The 24,977-nt window shown below is 49.4% G+C and overlaps 1 protein-coding gene across 1 annotated transcript in view; it reads right to left on the reverse strand.

Moving 5' to 3' along the window:
- Positions 1-6,821: 6,821 nt before the first annotated feature.
- Positions 6,822-24,977, reverse strand: part of MAN1C1 (mannosidase, alpha, class 1C, member 1) — a 209,010-nt gene continuing 190,854 nt past the window's right edge. Inside the window, exons 8-12 of the mRNA XM_006883503.1 lie at positions 20,757-20,872; positions 12,065-12,284; positions 9,481-9,653; positions 8,190-8,305; positions 6,822-6,948 (exon numbers count right to left, since the gene is read on the reverse strand). Of these exons, the coding sequence (XP_006883565.1) occupies positions 6,822-6,948; positions 8,190-8,305; positions 9,481-9,653; positions 12,065-12,284; positions 20,757-20,872 (752 nt within the window). The remainder of the gene's footprint in view (positions 6,949-8,189; positions 8,306-9,480; positions 9,654-12,064; positions 12,285-20,756; positions 20,873-24,977) is intronic.

Raw genomic sequence — 24,977 nt, forward strand, 5'->3', positions numbered from 1 at the left:
TGGAATCAGGCACACTTCTGTCTTCAAACTGACATCACTGCTCTTCAGCATTTTGGAGAGGTCCCAGACAGCAGACTTGCCCAGTGCAATACAGCTTCTGTTTTCCTGACTGCTGGTACCAGGGATGTTGACTGTTGATCCAAGCAAGATGAAATCACTGGCCACGTCAATCCTTTCTCCATCTATCATAATGTTGACTATTGGTCCTGTAGTGAGGACCTTTGTTTTCTTGATGTTGAGAAGGAATCCATACTGAAAGCTGTAGTCCTTGATCTTCTGCAGTGTTTCATATCCTCCTCACTCTCAGCAAGCAAGGTTGTGTCATTTGTATAATTCAAGTTGTTGATGAGTTCTTCCTCCATTCTTTTTGCCTAACCATATATAGCTGCTTAAATAATTTATTTTTAAACAAATTGTGGTGAAAATACACACAAAATTGTCATTAACATACCTGCTTCTAGGCTTAAGATTCAACAACACCGACTGTATTTTTCATGTTGTGCTACCATTAATCTGATGTCTTCAAGTTCTTTCCAGCTCCCAGGGATCTGGCAGGGGACAGTAGAACTGCCCCATGGGTTCCCTAGGCTGTAGTCTTTACAGATGCAGACTGCCCCAGCTTCCTCTTGCTGAGCAGCTAGTGGGTTTGAACTGCTGATCTTTAGGTTAGCAAGTAAGCACTTAGCCAACGTGCCACCAGGGCTCTTTGTACCACCACTGCTGCCATTCTTCTCAAAATGTTCCACCACCATTAACATAACCTCAGTGCTCTCCAAACAACCCCCCTCCCTTCCCCTCTCACTCCTGGTAGCCATTAATAATCTTTGGCTTTTATGAGCTTATTTCATATAAGAGAGATGACAGAGGATTTATCCTTTTATGACTGACTTAATTCACTCAGTAGAATAGTGTTTCCATGTATGCTAGGGAACACATTGGTTATTTAAATGAACAAGAATTAAAAGAAAACATTCTGTTTCTTGGTCAAACTTTATTTTAGCTGCTCAATATCCATATGAATGTTCCCATCATCCCAGAAAGTCCCACTGGACAGCATTGTCCTGATATTAGCAACTTGCTCCCGCCTTGTCACAGCCTGCGTGCTCTGGAGGAGAGGAGCCGGAGACCAAGGTGACAGATGGTGACAGATGCATCTGTTCCGAAATAAGTCCCTCTGTAGCCAAGGTATTTACAGATGCCATCCCAAAACCTCACCCCTCTATTCCACTCTCGAGCAACCACAATTTCAGGAGTGCAAATGGAACACCAATTCCAAAGGAGTGGACATTAACTGTGACCTTGCTACTCAAAGTATGGCCCAAGGACCCACAGATCCACCTCCCCTGGGGGCTCGTTAGAAATCAGGAGCCTTGAGCTGCTCTCCAGATCCACTGAACATGAACCTGCATTTTAACAAGGTCCCAGGTGATTCATGAGCACATTCAAGTTGGAGAAGTTCTGACTTAAGACATAGGCTGAGTGGGATCAAAACACTGCCCCAAATATAGGAAACCAAACATATTTTTAGATGCAGAAAATAGCACCAGTGCCCCCATGCCAGCCTCCAGCCATGTGAGATTAAGCATTAGTCACCCAGGGCTGAGCACCCTCTGTCACGTGACCAGTGAACATATTCAGGACCGACCAGTGAGAAGCTGAGGGAGCCAGCAGCTCCCCATGCTCACCACTCCCTCAAAACGCAGTTACTCTCAAAGGCTAAGGGAGCAGACCTGAGGCTCACAGCTTGGATTTTAGAGAGGGTGCCTTTAAGCTAGACTATCCATGTTTGGTTTTCTTGCCAGTGCATTTGAGTTTTGACCTTTGCAAGTCCAAAGCTAGTGAAAGTGCGTGAGCACACACACACACACACACACACACCCGAGAACTGCACCCCTCCTCTCCATTGCAGGGGTGCGATGCTCTGCAGGTCTCAATGCTTGGTGGGGGTTGTGTGGCCTCCACCCCACATGTGTGAAGCAGGACTCCACTGGGGTTTCAAAGCTGTAATTTTCAAAAGCAGATTGCCAGGCCTGTCTTCTGAAGTCCCTGTTGATGGGTTTGAACTGCCAACCTTTCAGCTAGTGTTGGAGTGCTTGAACTGTCTTTGCCGTTTAGGAGCTAATGGAGCTTTCCAGGACAGAGCAAGCATCTATAAAAACAGCGGATGCAAAAACACTTCCATCTTCAGCAAGGGCTTCAAACAAAGCTTGGATCGTCCACTGGGCCCCAATGAGGGAGGAAGGGCTGCTCTGGAGAGAGGACTCTGGATTCTCTGGCTTGCTAGCTGCTCTCCTATCTTTGGGGAGGATGATTCATGCCTTAATTCCTTTTTCCTCTCAGCTTACCTTGGGTTTTACTTATTTTTATCCTTGGCATGGAGTTAAGTTGGAAAAAAAAATGTTCTTTCTCCACCTGCAAGGGCCCTCCTGGAAGATGAATTTTAAAGCCTTCAATTTTACAACTTGCTTCCAGCAATAAAGCAGAGGACAGAACATGGGAGAGGAGAGGGTGCCAGCGACAGGGACCCACTAGGGGAGCCTGCGGCCTCAGGGACTCAGAGGCAGTGCAGACTGATGAGGCCGATGTTCTCGGAGTTGATGGTGAGGATACCAGGGCACAGTGAGCAGAGCATGGATGGTCAGCTATGGCACCACACGCCTCTCCTACAACCCTGCAAAGCAGCACCTGCAAAGGGTTCTGCGGTTTTGTCAGGAATGATCAGTCTCTGGGGAAGGACAATGTACTTGGTAAAGTGGAAAGTGAGAGAAAAAGAGGACCCCACCCCCAGTGAGATGGACTCCAACATAGTGGCTGTGGCAACGGGCTTAAGCAGGGCAGCAACTGTGAGGCTGGTACAGGGTTCTGGGCTGCTGTACACAGTGTCACTATGGATCAGAGCCAGACTCAACAGCACCTGACGATGGCAACAGCATACACAGTCCCTCATTTTGCTCACAAACTTCAGTTTTTCTCTAGGAATTGCTGTTCATCCATTGCATGGGGGTCTGGGTGTTCTATCCCTTAAGATGGTCCATGCTCTTCTTAGCTGTAAGTGGGCCCATGCCCTGAGCTGGACCTATACTTCCTGAAAGAGAGACAGTAGAACCTGGAAACATTTGGGTTGATCCATCCTGATGGTGATGCCTGAGGGGCTCCCCCCACTTCTAGCAAGATGGATACTGGCCACACCCTCAACCTAGTCAATCTTGAGATCTGGCTGTTTATTTTCCCACACAATTCTACGTGCAATTCTCACTCAATCATCTGCTTAAGTTAGGCTCTCTGGTTTCTATATGGAGCTCTGATGGTGTATCGGCAGAAGGCTGCACTGCAATCCCAAAGGCACACAGCTTGAATCTACCAGCTGCCTTGTGGGAGAAGGATGGGCAATCTCCTCCTAAGTGATTTACTGTTGGAGGGTCAGGCTCAGAGTCGGTTCTGATACATAACAACACTTCTCTATGACCAAGAATTCAAACTGACACCAACTCAAACCCCAAATCCACAGCTGTTGTTGCTGTTACGTGCCATGAGTTGAGTATGACACACAGTGACCCTATGAGTAACAGATCTGAAGCCTGTTCTATCCTGTGCCATCTTCACACTGCCTGACGCATTAAAGCCCAGTCACTGTGTCAACCCACCTGGTTGAGGGTCTTCCTCTCCTTCACTGACCCTCCACCCTTCCCAACATTATGTTCCTCTCCAAGGAACAGCCCGTCCTAGCAACATGCCCGAAGAATGTGAGGCAGAGCCTCCAAAGAGCACTCCGGCTGCACCCCCTTCAACACATATCTGTTTGTTCTCTTGCCCATCCACAGGATGTTCAGTGCTCTTCTATCGTCCTTATTGTTGTTTCGCTCTCAGATGCATAGTAAGTGATCAAGAGACCATAGCCTGAAACAGAAGCATCTTAGTCTCAAACCGACATCATTACTCCTCAATAACTTGGAGAGGTCTCTAACTGCAGAATTCCCCAGTGCAACCCATCTCCTGATTTCTTGACTTTTGGTACCAAGGGTATTAATCGTAGATCCAAGTAAGAAGTTGTTGACAGTTTCAATCTTTCTTCCATCTATCATGATGTTACCTATCAGTCCAATGGTATATTTGTTTCCTTGACATAAAACCCCCACAGTGGACGGCTTAAACAGCTGATCTTTAGATTATTGAATACTTCTACCCACAGCACCACCAGGACTCCTGACACCAACCCAAACGCCCAGTAATAGGACCAAGATCGCTCAAGTCTGAGACAGTGCCTAATGGAATACCCCCAACCAGACACAGTGATGAGAAAATGCATATTCACTGACAGGGAAAGATGTCCACAACAGTTAAGTGGAAAGCAGGTTATAAAAGAATGTGCCTCGAATGATACCATGCTTGTGAAACATATATTCTATACACTCAGAATGTCAGTCTAAAGACTAAGGTGGGTTTGATCCAAAACATGGTCTTTTCAATTACTTGCTATGCATCTGAAAGTTGCACAGTGAATAAGGATGACAGAAGAATCAATGCCTTTGAGTTGTGTTGACAAAGAGTACTAAATACCCCATAGGCTGCCAAACAACAAACAAGTACATCTTGGAGAAAGTGAAACCAGAGTGTTCCTTGGAGCCGAGGCTGGTGAAGCTTTATCTCACACACTTTGTTGTTTGGAGAAGCCAGTCCTTAGGAAAAGACATCATGCTGCAAAGGGTGAAGGGTCAGAGGAGACCCTCAGGGAGGAAGACAGACACAGGGGCTGTAACAATGGGCTCAATTATATCAGATATAGTGAGGCTAGCACATTGGTTCGGATCCATTGTTCAAAGGCTGTTAGTAGGGTTGCTATGAGTTGCACAGAACACAGCAGAATTCATTCTGGAGGGTAGGACGGTGAATATTCTTTCTGCTTATCTTTATGTTCTAATTTTGCTGCAATATTTGCATGGTGAGTTTTCCTTCCTTTTTTTAAAAAAATGGGCACAGGTGCGTTGCCGGAACCACATTTTTTGATGTCTATCAGCAGTGAAACGATTTGCTGGACTTACCGACCACATCGCAGGGGTCCTGCCCCACGGCCACTCACCTGTACCTCTCTGACTTTCTGCTCAAGGAGATGCTCAACATACGCATCTTCGGGATGAGGATGGAGCCCTTCCCAGAGCCCCCTGCCCCAGGCTCACCCCATCATTCTCATGGTGACCTCATAAGTAGAGTTTCTCCCTTCTCTTGTGGAAAAGAGGGACTCAGAGGAGAGAGACCGCCTGCTCAGAGACACACTGTGGCATTTAAAGCCAGGTCTCCTGGCCCAGAGTGTCCATGATGCAGGGTCCTCGGGTTGATGACCAGAACACACCTGAAGCGGGAGAGCACAGGGAAAGGCTCCAGGCTATTTCACGAGTACAGTCATGTGAACCTGCTGCAGAGGATGTAAGGACGAGGGGAGGACAAGCCTTCATGCTGTGTTGGGCCCTGAACTCTGTGTTCTCTGCCTATGCATTTCAGGGCCCCTTTCAGGGGTGTGCAGGTAACAGTCACAGAGAGAGTGGGAATAGAGCCTGGGTTTGTTTGATGCTTGTCCATCTGGAGGATTCCCTTCCTGCTGCTCCTGCATCCCAGGTGGATGGTCACCTGCCTGCAGCAGCCCTCCCTGACCCGCTCAGGTAGGCTCTGGCTGTGACCACCTCTGCCCCGTGTGTCTTGCAGTGGTTCGTATTACTTACTTGCAGTTACTGCGCTTATCTGTGTCTACAGTCGATTGCGCCTGCCCTGACTGTGCACTCCCTCACAGCTGTATCCTTGGCATGGAGTCCTCATCTGGTACTCACCCATCAAGTATCCGCTCGATGATCAAACTGATGACCAGAGGGGCTGGGGCTGGGGGAGGCTCACTGCAGCCTTCTATTGGCTGTGCAACCTCAGATGAGTTGCTGTCCTTCTCTGAGCCTCCCAAGCCTCAACCTGAATATAAATACAAACTCCACTTAAAGGGCTAGCTCCATACCTCCTGAATATATTATAGCCAATTTAACAAGAAGGTAATGGAAATTGGAGCGACCAATTCCTCGTTTACTAAATTACCCCTTACATCAACCGCTTGTTGGTAATTCTTTCTGTCTAGAACACTGCAGCGGTTTTCCAAGTGTCACTGATGTGCAAAGAGCCCGACTGGGTTTCTTATTCAATAAACTCTTTTATTCTAGTCTACAGATTTTTCCATTACAATAATGAAAATAGTACTAGTGACTCATAATACTTAGACCCAAATCAAAGGGGCGCCCCTCCTCAAATGACAAGATAAATGACAGATAATTGAACATATAGTAAATGCTGGGCAAAAGGCATTTAAAGTATAGAAAACGGGGCCAAGGCTTTGGGTGTGTATGTGCAAATACTTTATGATTTCATTGATCAGGAAGCCACCGTTTTAGAAAGCACATGATTTTTGAAAACTATATTTATAATTGTGATAAAAACCAACTATAGATAAAAGGCGAAATCAAGCAAAACAAAATGAAAGCAAGTGAAGCTAATACATGGGGTCAGAAAGCAAATCTCCGGTCCTTTGGCCCTGGAATGGCAAGTTGAGTGAGTTTCATAGAAATTCTCCGTGGAAGCAACGTCGGGTCTGCTGGAGGTGGCCGCTCTTGACACTGCTTCGTCTCCAAGTCCTTGTCTCCTCATAGAGGAAAAGAGGTTGCATGTCTGGCAGTTCTGCCTGGGTTCTGTCTGGGATGGGGCATACGTTCCCAATCCCTTTGAGAACTGTCCCAAATCCCATAAAGGCAAGGCATGTTTGCAATGGCCCGAGGACCTGTGAGAAGATGGGGTCAGTGTCTGCCCCAGGCCCTGCTGGCACTGTTTGTGTGGTTCACTGGCAGCGGGTGCGCCTCCGTGTTGAACACCCAGTCTTCCAGGGAGAGCACATCATCTTCAGAGAACAGAAGATAGAGATACCTGTGCCCCAGGTAGGGCAGGGAATAAGACACAGGAGTCAGCGCCCTGGCAAAGGTGCACCACTGAGCAGGATTCTTGGAGGTCTCTGCAGTGGGCTGCAGCTAAGGGCACAAGGGGGCCGGGACCTAGAATTGCTTGGTGGGCTGGTCCAAGCAGAGGAGATCGTCGTCACTAAGGAGAACATTGAGTTTTGGGGTCAAACAGACCCAGCTTACTCCTTGTTCTGCCCCTTGTCCCCACTCAATTACCTCATACTTGCTGGCCCAGGCACTTAGCTTATGTGGCTTTGTGTGTGAGCTCTGCCAGGACCCTTTACAGCCTAAATTCTCCTTTCCTTCCAAGAGCGGCCCAAGTGCTGCACTATCCCCATTTCTACCCTGCTCCGTCACATACCTCTGGAAGAGACTCTGCACTTGAATGTATACTGATAGCATTAAACAAAGGAGCTTCCCAGGGCAGGAGAAGTTTCCACTGGAAAGAACCAGCTACTCCTGCCCATCCTAAAGGGTTCAGGACACAAAGGGCTTGCTTTAGGGGGATGGCAAGGAAAAGACATGGTCAAGTTCCATCAGAAAAAAGATGGAGTATTGCAGGAGGGATGCTGCAGAGGCCATTGCTGGCACCAGGACTGGGCCTCGATGCACTGAATTCCTGGAATGCCCTTAGCAGGGACTTCACCCTTCTAACGGTTGTTACTCATTGTTGTTGAGTTGGAACTGACCCACAGCTGACCCTCCAGGGGGTGTTCATCTTTACAAAGACGGGAGGAGACTTCCCATCTTTCTCCCATGGATCAGCTGGTGGATTTGAACCACAAGCTTCTGAGCTGGCAGTACAGCTCCTTTCCACTAAGCCACCAGAGCTAGGTGCCTTTATCATGAGTGGCGTTCTCATTTTTATGACTGAGGAGAAAGTATCAGAAAAATGGAAACAACCTGAGTAAATGGTCTGAAGACTGAAATTCTAAACATCCTATCAGTAATACTTAAGAGTTGGAGCCAACATCCCACCTTTCATCTCTAGGATCACACCCTTGAGGAGAGGAACCTCTCCTGGGTGCGAGGCTCAGTAGGGCACAGCCCTGTGTTCTCCATGTCCCCTTCCTGCTTGCCTGGTCCAGTGTCCCCAAAACCTAACTGGATGAGGCGAGACGCAGCCGACTCACCAGCCTCCAACCTCCCTCCATTCCTAGAAAAGCCCGTGCTCCGCCCTGGGAAGCCCACAGATGAAGCCCCGCTCACTTCAATGTCTCTGCGAGGAAGAAACTCTGCTGCTTGTTGTCGTGGTTGGGCATGCTGCTGTAGACATCCTGGATCCCCGAGAAGCCGCCTTCCGTCCGACAGTATTTCTCCAAGGCCTGCGGGAAAGGAAGGCGGGCTGTAACATGGGAGGGGAGAGGCCTCCAGGACACTGGATTGCCACAGCCTGTGGGCAGCCAGGCCTCTCATGTGCATGGCTGGGGACCCCTGGCATCCAGGGAAGCACTTACTCACTCTTGCTGTGGTGTCAGAACTGACTCACTGCAGAGGCTGTAAATTGTGCCAGGTGGCCTTTCTCTAGAGGACGAGCCATGGAGAGGCCAACAACACAACTCCCCGCAGGCTCAGCCACCTGTACTCCCCCAGGGCTGGCGAGGCCACACTCCTGCTTCCCCCTGAGCACTCAGTACCCCTGAGGTCTGCACCTGGTCTGAATGGAGAGAGTGCGTTTCTTTGGACAAATACACCCCAAGTTGTGGAAGGAGAGGAAGGCAGAGCACTGGTCATGTTCATGGGCTGGAGCTTGGAGAACAGTCTCCAGACACCTCCAGGGTTCTCCGTAGGGACATGGTCCCTCAGCCAGAGGTGAGTGGGTCACCAGGCTGTCTGTATTTCTGTATGTATGTGCAATTTTTACACTGAGGGGATCCACAGTGGGCTTAGGGGCATCAAATACTTTTCCTTCAAAGGTCAAGACCCAAGTCTTCGGAGGCTCAGGCCAAGCCAAAGTTTGTGATCGTGGGGACAAACCTGAACAGGCCCCCAGTGTCCTGCCTGAGCCTAGTCCTGAGGGGGTGCCCCTCTAGAGCTGGCTGTGCCCTGTCATCCAGGAGTTAAGACATGGGGTTAGGGGAGGATAGGGTGACTCAACATCCCTGGAAGGACCCTCTGGAATCCCCACTGCCTTTGACATTTAACCCAAACACGGCCAGGAGAGTTCCTGCCAGGAGTTTAAGGGCTGAAGGAGGGTGGGCCAAGAAGGCTAGTAGAGAAGAGACTGAAGGGTGGGGCTCCGGGAAGTGTCGGGGTGCCGGGGCCAGGACTGGCTTTACGAAGAGGAGGGAGGTGAACTGCAGCCTGGCAGCCAGTTCCTGTTGCAGAGAAGACTTAATCCCGGTTGCCTGGTCCCAGATGCCTCTGCCCAGTTCATAATTCTGGAGCACAACCCTGACCCCACGTGCTGTTACCCACACCCTGATGAGAACTTGGTGTGATGCCTATGAATTCTCAGGGGTGCCTGCCTCCTCATCCACCAGCCCCTGGGCTCACTCACCAATACCACTTCCCAGCCCCACTCCCTGTAGATGGGGTCGTGGGTCTGCCGCCACAGGTACATGTAGCTCTCGACCACCTCGGGCCGCAGTATGTAGTAGCTCTCGCTCAGCTGGGTGGCCATCGCCTCTCTGCCGGAGTTAAACCAGAAGGCCTCGGGGCCCAGCTTGGTATCTGTAGGAATGGCCAAGCAGAGACTGGGTCAGACCTCCCACCTCCTGCTTTCCAGGTTCCAGCTGCTGAGAAGCCCTCCTGGGGTGATGGCTGTGATGAACTGATTAAGGGCAGACCCTGAAGGAAGGCCTGATGAGGCTGCGGTGGGGCGAACACATGCTTCGCCCTTGGCCTAGCCTTGCTAAAGCAAGACCCTTGAGGCTTCAAGAATTTCGTGGTTTTAGACTCTTGAGAATCCAAATGCATTCCGGAAAGACGAATGTTCATGCAGGGTCTCCCAACTCTCTACATTTGAGACACCAGCTCTGTGAGATGTTAACTAGAGTTCAGCTGAGATAGAGTTTAACAACACACTTTTTGGGAACAATGGATTAAACAAAGTGAAATAATATGCAGGACTTATCAGGTCCTTTAATATGCTAATATATAACCTGTTCCTCTACAGATCTCCTTTCTCTGGGAATCATTTTTAACTTCTCCCTGAACCAACATTATCCTTCACAGTTTGGGAAATGACTTGCCCACAAATGCACATCTATGCAGACAGAGGAAGGCTTGCATAAAGAAAGAAGGCCTGCTGACATCCAGCAGGTTTGTTGTTGGTTTTGGACAGCTTGCGCCATTTCTGTTTTCTGGGTGACCTCAATTATCACCACTCTGTAGCCAGGTTTTCAAGTGCTTTCCAGACATTATATATCAAAACTTTAAAAACGTCTTTTGTGCTGAGGTTGATATTGTTATCCCTTTCTCATGCATGTGAAAGCTGAAGATCAGAGATGGTAAGTCATTTGTCCAAGGTAACACAGCGAGTCCCGGGAGAGCTGGGATGTGACCTTGGCTCTGGGGTACCCATTCCCTGGCGTGTGCTCTCTCTATCCCTCCTGAGTCATCTCTGGATTCAACATGCAGTGGGTGGGTCAGATCTGCTTCGCTGAATGCCTGTTTGTCTTATCGAGCTCAGTGTGGGCCAGTTCTGGTCCTAACGGGTATGCCCCTCTTCATTGGGGCTCAAGCCTCTGAAAAGTTCTGGCTCACTTTTCCTCAAGATGGGACTGGAGTTTTGGAGGGCGTCCTATGCTTCTGAGCAGGGCTTCGTGGAAGAGGAATGAGCAAGGCTTTTGGCCCCTCCACCTTCTCAAATGGTGCAGCAGCTTCTGCGCATCAGCAAATAGTGGGTCTGCCAAGCTGCTAATGGGGTGAGGGCAGCAGGCCTGTTGCAGCCGTCCGTGGGACAAGTGGGGCTGGCGGGAACAATATGCTCTATTAAGTGGGCTGTCTTTTATGGTCTGGGCTGATTGTCCCAGACTAATGCAGGCTTTTTATTATTCCTGAGATTTCCTATTTGTTTATGGCCCTGGCAGTGCAAGCTCTTTAAAGGGAATGGAAGAACAGCTTTAAGGACCTCTTTTGAATTGCTGGCTTCCTACAAACAGCTCCAGGAGAATGGGACTGGAGTGCAGCCATCCGAGCTGTCCCTCTGGGGGGCTAGGGGGCTGGATGGTGGTGCCAATAAGTGCCTTTCATGATACTAGTTACAAACAGTGGACCAAGAGCCTTCCTGAAGGGTCCTCCACCTTGCCACAGGAGACCCATGTTACCATGCCCATTGAACAGATGAGAAAACAGAGGCCATCTAGCTGGTGAGTAGCAGAGTGGCATTTAAGCCAGGATTTTAACCGAAAATCTTGGTTTCTCTCTTGTAGCTGCAAATCAGAGCAATAGGCATCCCCTGGAACCACTAGGGTCCAGACATTGTTTTTTTCTGAGGGGTGCTGTTTAGAGAGGCAGCATGTGAGATGGGACTGGACATCAGAAGACCTGCGTTCTAGTCCAGATTCGGCTGCTGACGTGCAGTATGACTTGGAAAGTCACTAGCCCTCCCCACTATAGAATGAGGAGTTGAGTCCATGTTCTCCACTGGGGCTTTGAACTCTGACATTTGTGGATTCTGTAGCACATGCTGGGTGGGGATGACGAAGCAGGCTTAGAGTGTTTGGGTGGTCTTGGATCAAAGGAACAAATAAGGAGGTCCCGGGGACTGGGGCAAATGGTTTGTAAGGCTCTGAAATCAGTGTTTCTGCCTCAGCGACTGGAGACCCTGTCTACTCTGTGCCCCCCACCCCAAACCTTGACCAAGTAACGTCCAAGCCTCAATTCCCTCATCTTTGTTGTGAGACTCAGTGATAACATGTGTCAAGAGTCAGTGTCGGGCTCATACAGCATGCTCAGTACAGCAGCACTGTGTCCCCTATGACTCAGACAACAATCTCAGTGCATACACAGCACGTCCCTCAGTCAAGGTAACTTCCAAGGAGAGTTCCCTTCACTCACTGCTGCTCTGCTGGTCTTTCCAGTTCTTCCTGGTGTCTAGCCTCAGTCTCTCCTGCTGCCCTTTCCCTTGGCAGGGTTACCTGAGCGGGCGTACGATTCGTGGCACGTCTTGGTGATCTGGGCTGCGAGCTCTCGGTAGTGGGCCCTCTTTTCTTTCTTGGCATCCTCAGCGCCAAGTGAGATCATGCCCCCTGAGAAACAGGCCAGGTGCCCCATCTTGTGGTCCAGAACACCCCCTCGCCACTCGGCAATGTAGGTCAGCCCCCCAGGGGAGACATTCAGCAAGTAGGTTTCTATTGCCTGAGAATAAGAAAGAGATGGGGCAGGGAGAGGGACAAAGCGGAGAAAGGGGAGAGGGATGGAGAGGGGAGGGAGGGCAGAAGTGAGTATTGTATAGACAGCAGTCACTTCGGCTAGCCAGCTTCCAGCCCAGGCCCTGCTGTCGGGGGTCCTGACAGTGGCTGCCAGTGGGCTTGCTGCTCGTCTGCTGTCTGTGACCTGCTGGGAAGTTCCCTGGGCAATTCTCTTTTACATTCAGGGTCTTCAGTCTTCAAAAATTATCCTCTATCTCCAGTACAATCTGAGCTAGGGGTCCTTCACCCTAAGTCCAATTGGCCTGTGAATGGGCTTCAGGGGTTCTGGAGAGGCCCTAACTATATGCAGTGCTTCTGTGTATGTAACTTTTTCTGTGGCAAGGATCTGCTTATGTTGTCAGGTTAATGGAAGAATAGCACATGAAGCTCTCCACAGGCACTTTATCATCTGATGCTGTCGATGAGCTGGGAGGGTATAAGGGTGCCTGTTCCAGACCTGCCCCAGTTACCCAACTGGGCCAGGACTAGGGCCTAGACGTGGAGGGCACTGCTTCTTCTGTACCAAACTCAATGACAGAACTCTGCTCTGCTCTGTTGGGAAGCAGCTTTGAGACCCTTCCCTGCTCCTTGGAGGTGATGCTGCGGGCAGAGACCTGGAGTGCTGGGGGTTATGGAGCTGTTAGTCCACTGGATGATCATTCCCTGTTCTTAGTCCAGGGAGGCCTGGAGAGGGCACATGATGGTAGCAGCCAGGCATACTGCCCACAGGACAGATTCTGGGATGGACCATGCGTCCTGGTCCACTGGCTGGGGACCTCTGAGGACCCTTCAGTTTTCTGCTTCGATGGACCTCTGCCCTTCTAGTCTGCCTGCCAAGGGTAAATCTCTCTATTCTGTAACATCACAAATGAGCTTGTGTTTTTCATCTGCTTAGAACTCTCCAATAGTTCCCAAGGATCCTTTGGAGAAAGTTGGCAGGGTTTCTGAGACTATGATCTGTGCCCCAAGGTTTAACCTGATGCTATAAACACAGCTCCTGGGAAGAGACTGTCTGAGTTCAAATCCCATCTTCACCCCTTGCAACTGTTTGATAATGGGCCAGTTATATATTTTCCAGGCCTCAGTTTCCTCATGTATAAAGCAGGAATAAGTTAGTTACCTGCCATCGTGTTGACTACAAGTCAAAGCAATTCTATGAACAACAGACTGGAACCCTGGCCTGTCCCGCACCATCCCTACAATCTCTGATAAGCTCAGGCCCACTGTTGTCAGTGGCCCACTGTTGTCAGTGCATCTCCCTGAGGGGCTTCCTCTCCTTCACTGACCCTTCTCCCTTTCCCAGCATGATGGCATTTTTCCAAAGGACATTTTGAAGAGCTGTGAGGACTGAGGTGTGTCTTCAGAGCTCTGCGTATTTCCCAGCACAGAAAGAACCCTCTATAAATGTTGGCTATCACGACTCCTTTCGTGCCTCTCCCCTGCCTGGCCACATGGCCTCATTTCTTCCATATATTACCCCGCCCCGGCCGCCCTCTTCCATCCACGATTTCGCGAGCCCCTCCCCCATGCCAATGCAGTGTGAGGCACTGACGATGCAGCTGTACCAAAGATGGGCCGGCTCTGGTAAGAACTATAATTTGTGATCAGCATTTTGAATGAAGCAAACTGAAGGCCAGAGAGAGACAAACGGCAGTGGTGGCGGGTCCTACTTTGCAGGGTTGGGTGAGAGAAGGTCTCTGAAGAGGACATTCATGTGTTTGCTCCCTGTCTACCTGACCTGCCAGCGCCGAGGGAGTCCTGGCCCTGAGCCTCCTCTGCCACTGCCTTGGAGAGGCCGCCCCTGCGGCTCTCCGCATCACACCCGGGTGCTGTCTACACGGTGCCCACTCCCTCCTGCTGTATTTCTGTTATGTCTCTCCTAGGACTCTGACAGCAGCCGCCACCAGGCTGGTGCCATGAGGATACTCCAACAACACATGTTCAGCTTTCTCCTTTCCTCTCTTTTCTAAGGGCCTGGGGATGGATGGTGGGTGGTCTAGAGGACCCTCACCAAGAGCAGATGGAAGCTCTGTGATGGGATGTGCCAAGGCATCTGCTCCAAATGAGGACAAGAGTGGGGAGGGGGCTGCTGCCTGGCTGGGCTCTGCTCTGGGCCTTGGCTCCTAAGAAGAGCTGGGTCAGAGGTAGCTGCTGTTTCCTACTAGGCGTGGAGGTGTAGACACCTGACTCAGTCAGAACACAGATGTGGGGTGGGGGTGGGGGTGGGGAATATGAGAGTCCAGCATGCCCCATGCTGAAGCAGGAAGACGGCACCTTCCAGACCATCTCCCACAGAAACGAAATCATTTCCATTTGGGTTTAACCCCAAACCAAGTAATTACGGAAAAAGAAAATTATAGGCCAGTTGCTCTTTGAGGATAAAATGGAGACAAGCAGATGTGCAAGACAAGACTCAAGGATTTCTGGAACTTGAAGCAAAACACGAGACATCAGAGGGTGGCAGCCAGTGAGCAAGAGGCTTAATTCAGAGCAAGAGCCAGTTCACAGAACTGGGCAGGGAGGCAAAGAGCAGGGCTTGAGTCCAGCTCTATAAATGAAGTGCAAGTTATTCCACTTTTCTGACAGTTTATTTTCCTTCTCTAAAAAGTAGAGATAATAATTTTGGGATGGTCCTGAGAATTAACGAACAGAAAATGAGACAGACTACCAGGCTCCACATTCAACATTCTTGGTACCAGTAGCAAAGAAATCAAAAGATGAACTGCATTGGGAAAATCTGCTGTCAGGGACTTCTTCAGGGCACCAAAGAGCAATGATGTCTGTCTAGAGACTAAGGTGTGCCTGATCCAGGCCATGATTGTCACAATTACTTGCTTTGCATCAGAGAGCTGAACAATGATGAAGGATGATAGAAGAAGAATCAATGCTTTTGAGTTGTGGTGCTGGAGAAGAGTACTGAATTTACTATGTACCACTAAGATAACAAACAGGATCATCCTGGAGAGGGTGAAACAAGGCTGCTTCTCGGAAGCAAGGATTTTGAAGCTCTGTCTCATATACTTTGGGTATGTTGCAAGTAGGGACAGTCCTTGGAGAAGGACATTAAACTTGTAAGACTGAAGGGTGGAAAACCCTGCATGAGATGGACTGACTCAGTGACTAGGGTAATGGGGGTAGGTGTGTCAGAGATGATGAAATTGGCTCAGGACAGAGCAGGGTTCAGAGCCGTTGTACTTCGGATTGTTGTGAGTCGGAGTCAACTCGACAGCACAGTAACAACCACCAGGTCTAGTGCTTTAGTAGCCACTCAATGAATACTATCTCCTTTTCCATCTGAGGTGAACTCCGTATGTAAGAACCTCAGGAAGGTTCCTGAGATGAACCAGGCTCTTCTGCAATTGAGCAGCTTATACATGAAAGCAGGGATACTGAATGTGCGGTCAGCCAGACCCAGCTTTACATCCTGGATCAGGGTGATGCTAGGCTTTTTTGAGCCTTAGTTTTATCATCTGTGAAATGAGCATAATAATAAACTTACTCACTACTGCTATATTTGATGCAATGAATACAAAATCTGTTCTTCAACCAAGTCTCGATCATCACAATAGATGGTAAAGAGGCTGATTTCATTTTACTTGGGTCCACATGCAATACCCATGATAACAGCAATCAAGAAATCAAAAGGGGTGCTGCACTGGGAAAATCTGCGGTCAAGAACCTTTCCTAAATGCCTAAGAACAAAGATGTCAGTTTAAAGACTAAGGGATGCCTGATCCAAGCCATGGCATTTTCAGTTGCTTCCTATGGTTCCAATAAGCATGACAGAAGGCTTTATGCCTTTGAATAACTGTGGTATGAAAAAGAGTACTGAATACCAAATATCCCATGGACTGCCACAAGAACAAACAAGTCTGTCTTGGAGGAAGGGCAGCCAAGGGTGCTTTTTAGAGGTAAGGATGGTGAAACACAGTCTCACATGCTTTGGATATGATGTCAGGAGGGGTCAATCAATTCTTGGAAAAAGACAGCAGGCTGGGGAAGGTAGAGGGTGAGAGAAGGAGAGGAAGACCATCAACAGGATGGATGGACAGAGTGACTGCTAACAAGAGGCTCGAGCACCCCAGAGACTACAGGGTCAGGCAAGGTGCAGAGCTGTTGTTCTTAGGATTGGTGGGAGTCACTGTCGACTAGACAGCACCTACTGCTACAACCACCCCAGCACTTGAGCTGATTCTGACCCACAGTAATTCTCCATTGGTTTCTCAAGGTGAGAAATATTAATGAGAGGAAACTGGCTGTCTTCTCCTGTGGAGCTGCTGGCGAGTTTGAACTGCCAGCATTTTGGTTAGCAGACCACCACTTACCCTACTATTCCACCAGGGCTCCTGAACCATACACCTTCTCCTCATTCACTCACTATCTTGCTATATGACATCTCACAAATTTATGACAATGTTAAAAAATCCAGTATCTGACGCTGGTGGCCTAGTGGTGAGAAGCTGCACAGCAATCCGGAAGGGACACAATGCGAGGCCACCAGCTGCTCTGCAGGAGATGGTTGGGCAATCTCCTCCCATGTGACTGCCTTTGAAAACCCGCCAAACGGTCGGCTATGGGTTGGTTCTGACTCTGTGGTACACAACAACAATAACAACATCTGACATTTGGCATATTAAAGACAAATGTCTGGCAGTAAGTTGGCCGAGGTGTGAGGGGAGAGTAATGCTGTCTGTGAAGATCAAGGTCAACTTGGCTGGGTGGTGAGCCTTGGTGGTTTGGCAGTGATGCAATAATGTATTAATTCATCTTCTATTCTGTGATCTGATGTGGTCATCCTCCACTTTTGCATAATCACAATTTACACCTAACAACTCAATCTTCAGAACCTAACCATGCTGAGAAGTGAGAGGTGAGTGTACCTATCTGTGTCAAATTGTGGAGAGTACGTACACATGACCAGGTACTTAGCGCGCAGGAGACCTGCAGTGACAGGTTCTTATTGCCTCTCTGAGACACACAGGGTTGTATCCCCTGGGACCTGTCCACGATTCCACATCCACCCCAGCTGTACATGGTGTTCGCTGTACTAACATGGTAGTTTTCAAGTCTGGCTGCGTATCAGAAGCAGTGGGGGAGCTTTCAGAAAGGGCTAATTCAGGTTTAATTGGCCTGGGGTGGGGATGTAAAAGCCTGTTCCCATCCCAGCTGCACAATGGAGTCACCTGGGGGCTTTAGACCACAGATGCCTGGGCCCCACCCTGAGGCTCTGATGTAACTGGTCAGAGGTGGGCCTGGGCATCAGGATCCTACAGCTCCCCAGGCAATTTTAACATGCAGAAAAGGCTGAGAACCACCGAACATTCTTCAAAGCTCCAAACTTGCCAGAGGCCTTGCCTTTACTGGGGTCAGAGAGGCTTCAGACTCTTCACTGGGGAGATCAAATACGGGGAGCAAAGCCTAGTTCTATCCTGTTCAATCAAGTGCTTCCATAAAACTCCCAGTTTACTTAAATAATTCATGGCCATTTCTTTCCTTGAAGCCTCAACTACTGTGTGCCCGGAGGGGAGTGAACCAGGCTGCTCGTTAACTTTGCAAGGGACTGCAGTGGCTGTCCCCCCAGGGCACTCCCATCCCAACATAGGCCCAACTCTGAGGTCAAGGGTTGGTCTGCACCCAGTTACAGCCCAGACGTGTGGTTGTTGGGGGACTTACACTCAAGCAGATCTAGGGCTGGAGTCCCACTAGCTTCTTCATGACTTAAGTGTTGGTAGCTAAGGAACTAAACAGGGAAATTCAGCACCAAGCCCAAAGTTTAAAGGGTTCGAGGCTCTGGAGGCCTATTTCAATGCCAAGGAAAATATTACTATTCATTCCTGACCAGATGTGTGTGATCAGAGGGTTAGAGATCAATCGTCCATATAGTCAACTGCCTGTATTCATCTGTCAGTCTGATCACCCACCCACTTCCCCCTCCCTCCATCATCCATTATTCATTCATAAAATGAATATAGCACTTGCTACAAGCCCAGGCACTGTTTTAGGAGTCAGGCATACCCAGTCTACAAGCAGATAAGCCCCTGCTCCTACACAGGTCCCATTCTATCTGAAGAAGGCAGACAATAAACAAATAAGTACATGTGTATGATAATTTTAAATATTAATAAAGGTAAAGACACTACAGGATTCAAAATTGGGAAGGTATACACCAGGGATGTGTCCTATTCTCCAAATCTTTTTAATCTATATGCAGAACAGATTACCTGGGGGGCTGGACTCTATGAGGAGAAATGTGGCATCAGGATTGGAGGTAGACTCATCAACGGTCTGCATTACACAGATAACACAGCTCTGCTTGCAGAAACTGAGGAGGACCTGAAGCATTTGCTGTAGAAGGTCAGGGACTGCAGCCTTCAAGATGGATTGAAGCTCAGCATCATGAAAGCAGACTCTCACCACTGGGCTGATTGGAAGCATTGTGATAGATGGTGAGAGACTGAGACTGTTAACAGCTTCAGTTTGCTTGGCTCCACAATCAACACTCTTGGTACCAGTGGCCAGGAAGTCAAAAGATGAATTGCATTGGGAAAGTTTGCTGTCAGAAAGCTCTCTAAAGAGCGGCAATGTCAGTCTGGAGACTAAGATGTGTCTGATTCAGACCGTGGTCTTTGCAATTACTTGCTATGCAATAAAGCTGGACAATGACTAGGAATGATGGAACTGATGCCTTTGAGGTGTGAAGCTGGAGAACAGTACTGAATATACCATGGACAGCTAGAAGAACAAACAGGTTCATTCTAGAGAGGGTCAGACGACGCTGCTCCTTGAAGGTAAGGATTCTGAAGCTCCATCTGACATAATTTGGACATGTGGCAAGGAGGGACCAGTCCTTGGAGAGGGATGTCTTGCATGGGAGAATGAAGGGAGAGTGCAAGAGAGGAAGACCCTCGATGAGATGGATTGATTCAGTGGCTGGGGTAATGGAGGTATGTGTGTCAGAGACAATACGACTGGCACAGGACAGAGCAGGGGATAGGATTGTTGTACATAGGGTCGCTGAGTTGCAGGCGACTCATAACAAGAGTGAGCAAGAGGAAAAGCCTGGGGATGTGGTAAAGAAGGCCTGGGAAATGGCTAGTTGAGTGATATTTGAGCTGAGAGATGACTGATAAAGGGGATCCAGCCATTTCAGTGACATTCTTGGTACAGGGGACAGCAAGTGCAAAGATCCTGTAGCAGGAATGAGCACGTCAGACGAACAAGGCCAGTGACTAGAACCAATACAGCAGAGAGGAAAGCTAAGAGATGAGGTCTGAGTGACCTGCAAGATCCAGACCATGAGGGATTCAATGGGTAAAAGGGAAGAGTCTGGCTTATTCCAAGTGCGAAGGGAAGTCTGTGAGGGAAGGGTGATCATTTTCAGCTCCTCTGGCTGCTGCAGAGACTCAGCTACAGGGAGAAAGCAGAATGGAACCTGAAATCTAGTTCAGAGAACAGGAAGTGGTAGCTTACATAAAAATGACACAGAGTCGTTCCAACCAGCTCAATTTACTTTGTGGGGAAACTGAGGCCTGGAGCAAAGCAACATGCAGGGATCTTGCACAGCACAGGGCCTCCCTGTACCTTTTCCTTGTGGTTGTTGCTGTGTACTATCGAGCTGTAAGTGACCCACAGCTGACCCCCCAATAGGTTTCCAGAGGCAGTAAATGCACAGGAGGACACTGCCCATCCTTCTCCTGCAGAGCAGCTGGGGGATTCAAACCACGTGCCTTTGGGACTGCAGCACAGCTGCTTACCACTCAGCCACCAGAGATCCCTTAGCGGGATTCAAAAGTGTCTATGAACAGACTGCTGGGATTCTAGAATCTTCCTGCTGTCCTGGAGTCTCCCCATCTCTGGAGAGACTGAGTTCAGCCTCTTGTTCTTTACTCATCCCATTGTCCCATGAATGGGACCCTGACGGGTAGCAGGGTAATAGAGCTGGGGCTGATGTGGTAGACCAAGCTCTAGTGCTAACTCTGTGCTGTGTGGCCTTAGGCAAGTGCCTTCACCTTTCTGGGCCTTGGTTTCCATCCATGGAAACGGGTTACAGTGCTGCGAGTTCCACTGAGGGAGGCTCCTCCCAGCAGGGAGATGTTCATGACACGAATCTGGTTCACAGGACAAAGACAGAAGTGCTCGCTCGCTTGGCAGCCTTCCCTGGAAGTGACTGTGTTCTGAGCGCTGACTCGTTAAATTCAGACACCATGGTGGAGAGGGTGGATTTCCTAATCAGACTGTGAGCCCTTGGACAAATCACTTCATCTCCCTGAGTTTGGGAGGGAATGTCACCACTGTGCTAACTCAAGTGGGGAAGGGTGGGTGAGCCCTGGACCATCTGGTCCCTGCTGACCCCAGCATTCCACTAGGGAGATGGTGGCTAATGGCCAAATGCCCACCGAGAACTAAGCGTTTGTCTTACCTCCAAGGCTTCGTAGTACATATTTTTAGCCTCTATGTCTGTCTTGGCTGACATCAACCAGGATTTGATCAAATATTCATAAAAACTGTCCCCGAGTCCTCCAATCGAGACGTGGTCTGTGAGGGAAAAGAGGATGAGAGTCACCTGCTGCTGCTGTGGTGGATGCACATGGTGGTCTCGGTGCGGGGGCTGGAACGGGCACGAAATCAGCAGCCAGTGAAAGGCGAAGGGGCTGAGAGAAGATACAGCCACAACTTGCTGGGGCTGCAGGGGACACAGCCCTCGAATCCCAGGCATCCTGGGCACTATCAACCCACAGAAAGTGCGCAGGCAGTCTGTGGGCAGGATCACTTCTTATTAACTGTAAATGAGTTGCATTTCTTTAAAAAATATAATCTGGCGGCAAAGAGTTCAGATATTTTTATTACCCACTGACAAACATGGTAATTAATGCAGGGCTTGAATGACCACAGCAAGTAGGAATGGGATCTTTCATTCTGTCATCAGACACATAAGTGTTAAGGCACTTTGGAAAAACAGTTTAAATTTAGCAAATCAGGATAAATACAGTTCAAAGGAGCCAGGGGAAAGAAGAATCTGGTTTGAAGACATGCTCTCTCTCCTGGTGGCCCCCTCGCTTCCTGGGGGACTGTGGGCCAGCCTGGAGCTGTCCAGTCATCCCCGAGGCAGGGCTGGTCTGACAGGTTATGGCTGAAAGAGCCTCCAGTGAGGGTGATGTCCCAGGAGAAAGATGGTTGCCTGAGCAACACTTGAACACAGTAGCAAGACAGGGAACATACTTCTCTCACACACTTTAAAAACTGACAACAGGAAACATAAAGGCATTTAATAGCTATCACCAAGGACACCTTCACTTCTGTGTTACAATTCACTTAAGCAGCGGCTGAGCAGGGAAGGGAGGTGGGGTGTCTTAAAGGAAAGGAGGTGAGGGAGCAAAAAGAATGTTGAGAAAGAGGGAGAAGAAAGGGGATAGGGAAAGTTATCAGGGAAGAGAGAACAATTCCAACAGATAGCATTTATCACTGAAACTGTCAAGAGCTTCATCTTGCTTGGATCCACAATTAACACCCTTGGTACCAGCAGTCAGGAAATAGGAGACACACTGCACTGAGAAAATTTGCAGTTAGGGACGGCTCCAAATTATTGAGGAATAATGATGCCAGTTTGAGGACTAAGGTGCATCTGATTGATGCCATAGTCTTTCCGGTCACTTGCTATGCATCTCAGAGGAGTAAGGATGACAGAAGAACTGATGCCTTTGAGCTGGGGTGCTGAAGAACAACATGGACAGCCAGAAGAACAAATATGTCTTGGAGAGTGTGCAGCCAGAGTGCTCTTTGTAAGCAGGGATGAGTGTGAGCCTAATTAGGTTGGTCAAAGCCATCTAGATGGTAAATGGTTGATGAAGCCCATACTTTCTAGTTTTTACATGGTCAGTCAGAGGGTAAAGACAGTTGGGAACCTAGTGGGGGGCCCAGAAGCGGTTATTCACAGGAGAGCAGTCCCCCTCTACTTGAAGGGACCCAGCAAGGATTCAGGAATGGGATAAGCACTGGCACAAACTGCACAGCTCCTGATAAAGAAGGTGCTTTAGGAGGAGGGAGATGGGACAGGTGGGCTGGGCTGAGAGGGCTGTTCAGCTGCACCCTGTGATGGTGAAAGAGGAAAGAAAACCAGTACAGGGGAGAATGTGTTGGTGCCGGGTCTCTCCAGTGTTCCTTCCATCCCTTCTCCCAGTTAGAAATACAGCTTGGGAAATGCAGAGGGTCAGATATGATCACATCTGGAGCAGGAGGTCTGTGGACCTCGGAAAGCGCAGTGGGTGCACTGAAGGTCAAGCTGGGCCAGTCCCTCCTCCAAGCCTCTCCATAGCCTTCACTGCCTAGAAGGGGCCCAGCCTCCAGGGCACAGAAATGAAGGTCACTCTCCTATCGTTCTGCTTCCTCTCACTTTATACTCCAGCCACCCCAAATACTTCTGGCTCCCCACACTCCCCACCCTGTCTCTCACCTCTGTGACTTTGTACTGACCCCTCCTCACACCGCTCATGCTTCTTCACCTACTTGGGAAATCAGAATGGCTTTCCTCACTCCTGGTTACACACCCTCCACAGTGTTCACATAGCCCCGTCCACTGTCCCTCTGCTAGTGACCATGAGGATTCTGTAAAACAAGGCACATGGGACCGGTGGCCCAGCACCCCATGGGGGTGGCTCTCTACAAAAACTCATCTGCTCACTGCGGGGACCTTGCCTGGCTCTGGACGGTCTGTCTCCCCCTGCAGACTCCGGGCTCCATTGAGGGGCAGAACAGAGGTGATCCCTCTTCATGTCCAGTCATGTCCACTGTGGCCAGAACACAGAGGCTGTCCAGTAAGTGCTGAATGGAAGGTAATACTATGGCTTGGACTGGGCCTTCTTAAATGGAATCCTAACCCATTTATCCGTGGATGCAATAAGAATACGTCTTCTTTGCTATGTTAACAAGGCCATTCTAAACTTATTCACTTATCAATTAGAAAAATAACTGATTAGACTTAGTGGGGAGCATACTTTTGGTGAAGATAGATGCCATGCAAAGATTGCCAAGCAATCGATGAACGTTGCAGTCACAGACAAGGCTCTTCCTTACTGCCAACAAAGAGTCTTCCCCTGCTGCTGGTGCCCTGATTTCAGATGTCTAGCCTCCCAAACTGTGAGAAAATACATTCTGTTCTCCAAAACCACCCACCAGTGGCATTTCTGTTACGGTAGCACCGAGAAAAGTAAGCTGGGCTTGGCTGAGTTCTGTGAAGGGCTTCGACTTCCTCATGTGATCACAGAATGCTGTGTGACGCGGGCAGGAGCTTTATTAACTGGGGCGGGGGTGGGGGTGAAGGAGAGGGGAGGCAGGAGTCCCAGATGGATGTTCGAGACATGAAGCCTCAATGGAATATGTATACAGACTCCCAGGGGACATCAATGAGATCCACTTTCACTCTCTGTCCTCCCCAGCACGGCTGCACACTGGAACTGGAAGAAGCACAGGAGTGGGGATCAGAAGGTGTGGATCTACCAATTGCTCTGGACAAGCCATTGCCCCTCTGGGCCTCGGCTTCTGGTGGGTAAAATATAAGTGGAGCACTAGTTGGTGTCTAGGAGGAACCTGTGAGCAGAGATGGGCTTTGCTGGTTGCTGACCTTGTCAGCCTCGAGTCACACGTGAGAGCAGGAGGCTGGGCTACGAGTCTGGCAATCAGCTGGCTGGAAAGCCGGTGGAGTGGGGAGAAGCAGGCTGAGCCGCTGGGCATCTCACATGCCCCTGCCTGCCAGTGACAATCTGGACCCGCCATGTTCCTCCCTCTCACTAAAGTGTGGATCCAGGCCATGGGCATGAGAATGGATCTCTGCGGAGGCCACCTGGGGGGCCTGGTGACCCTCTCGGCTGTGCCCTGAGCTCTAGGTGGCTCTGCCAGGGTTGGTCTCATGCATGTGAGGGCACTACCGGAGCCTGCTGGCTCTATTCTGGCTGCTGGGAGGGTCTCAGCTCAGATACAAGGAGGAAGGGGGAGAAAGCAAGGGCAGAGGTCTAGATATCAAGAGGCAACCCCCTTTCTCTTGCATTTTCCATAGCCTGCAAATGGTTTAAATAGACCTTGCCTGTCCTATCTACAGGCTTATTCTGAAGACTCAAGGAGAGAGAGAGAGAGAGAGAGAGAGAGAGAGAGAAGTGACTGTATTTAGCTTATGCAAGAGGTAATGTTATCTATAATCTGCTAAAAAATGCACATACATCCAAATAAACAAAACACAACACCACACGTCCACAAATCCACAGACATCCTGAGGCGCTAAAGTCTGCAGGCCGGCCCCAGATGAGCAGGGTCTTCTCACCTCCCTCTGCTCTGGAGCAGGCTGCAGATTCATATTTTATTAATACGAAGCAATTTTCCATATGTGACCGACTTTGCCCAGACTTGCATCCCCGGGCGCAGCCTGAAAAAGAAAATGATGCTTCCCAGCAGGGGCTCCCCTGTAATTTGCCAAGGTAACAGTTGAGGCTGGGAAGCCACACCCCTGTTGCTTCTCTTTATGGGTTTTACTGCATCGTCCTCAAGCATCTAAGGCCAGTGACGCAGTCTGTCTCTTTACCCAGTCAGGCCTCGCAATTAAAAGTCGTAACGGTGATTGAACTGTCTTCCCAATGGCCATAATCTGTGATTC

Source organism: Elephantulus edwardii, unplaced genomic scaffold (assembly GCF_000299155.1).
Source record: "Elephantulus edwardii isolate Elephantulus edwardi_28Jun2011 unplaced genomic scaffold, EleEdw1.0 scaffold00028, whole genome shotgun sequence".
Classification (NCBI taxonomy): domain Eukaryota; kingdom Metazoa; phylum Chordata; class Mammalia; order Macroscelidea; family Macroscelididae; genus Elephantulus; species Elephantulus edwardii.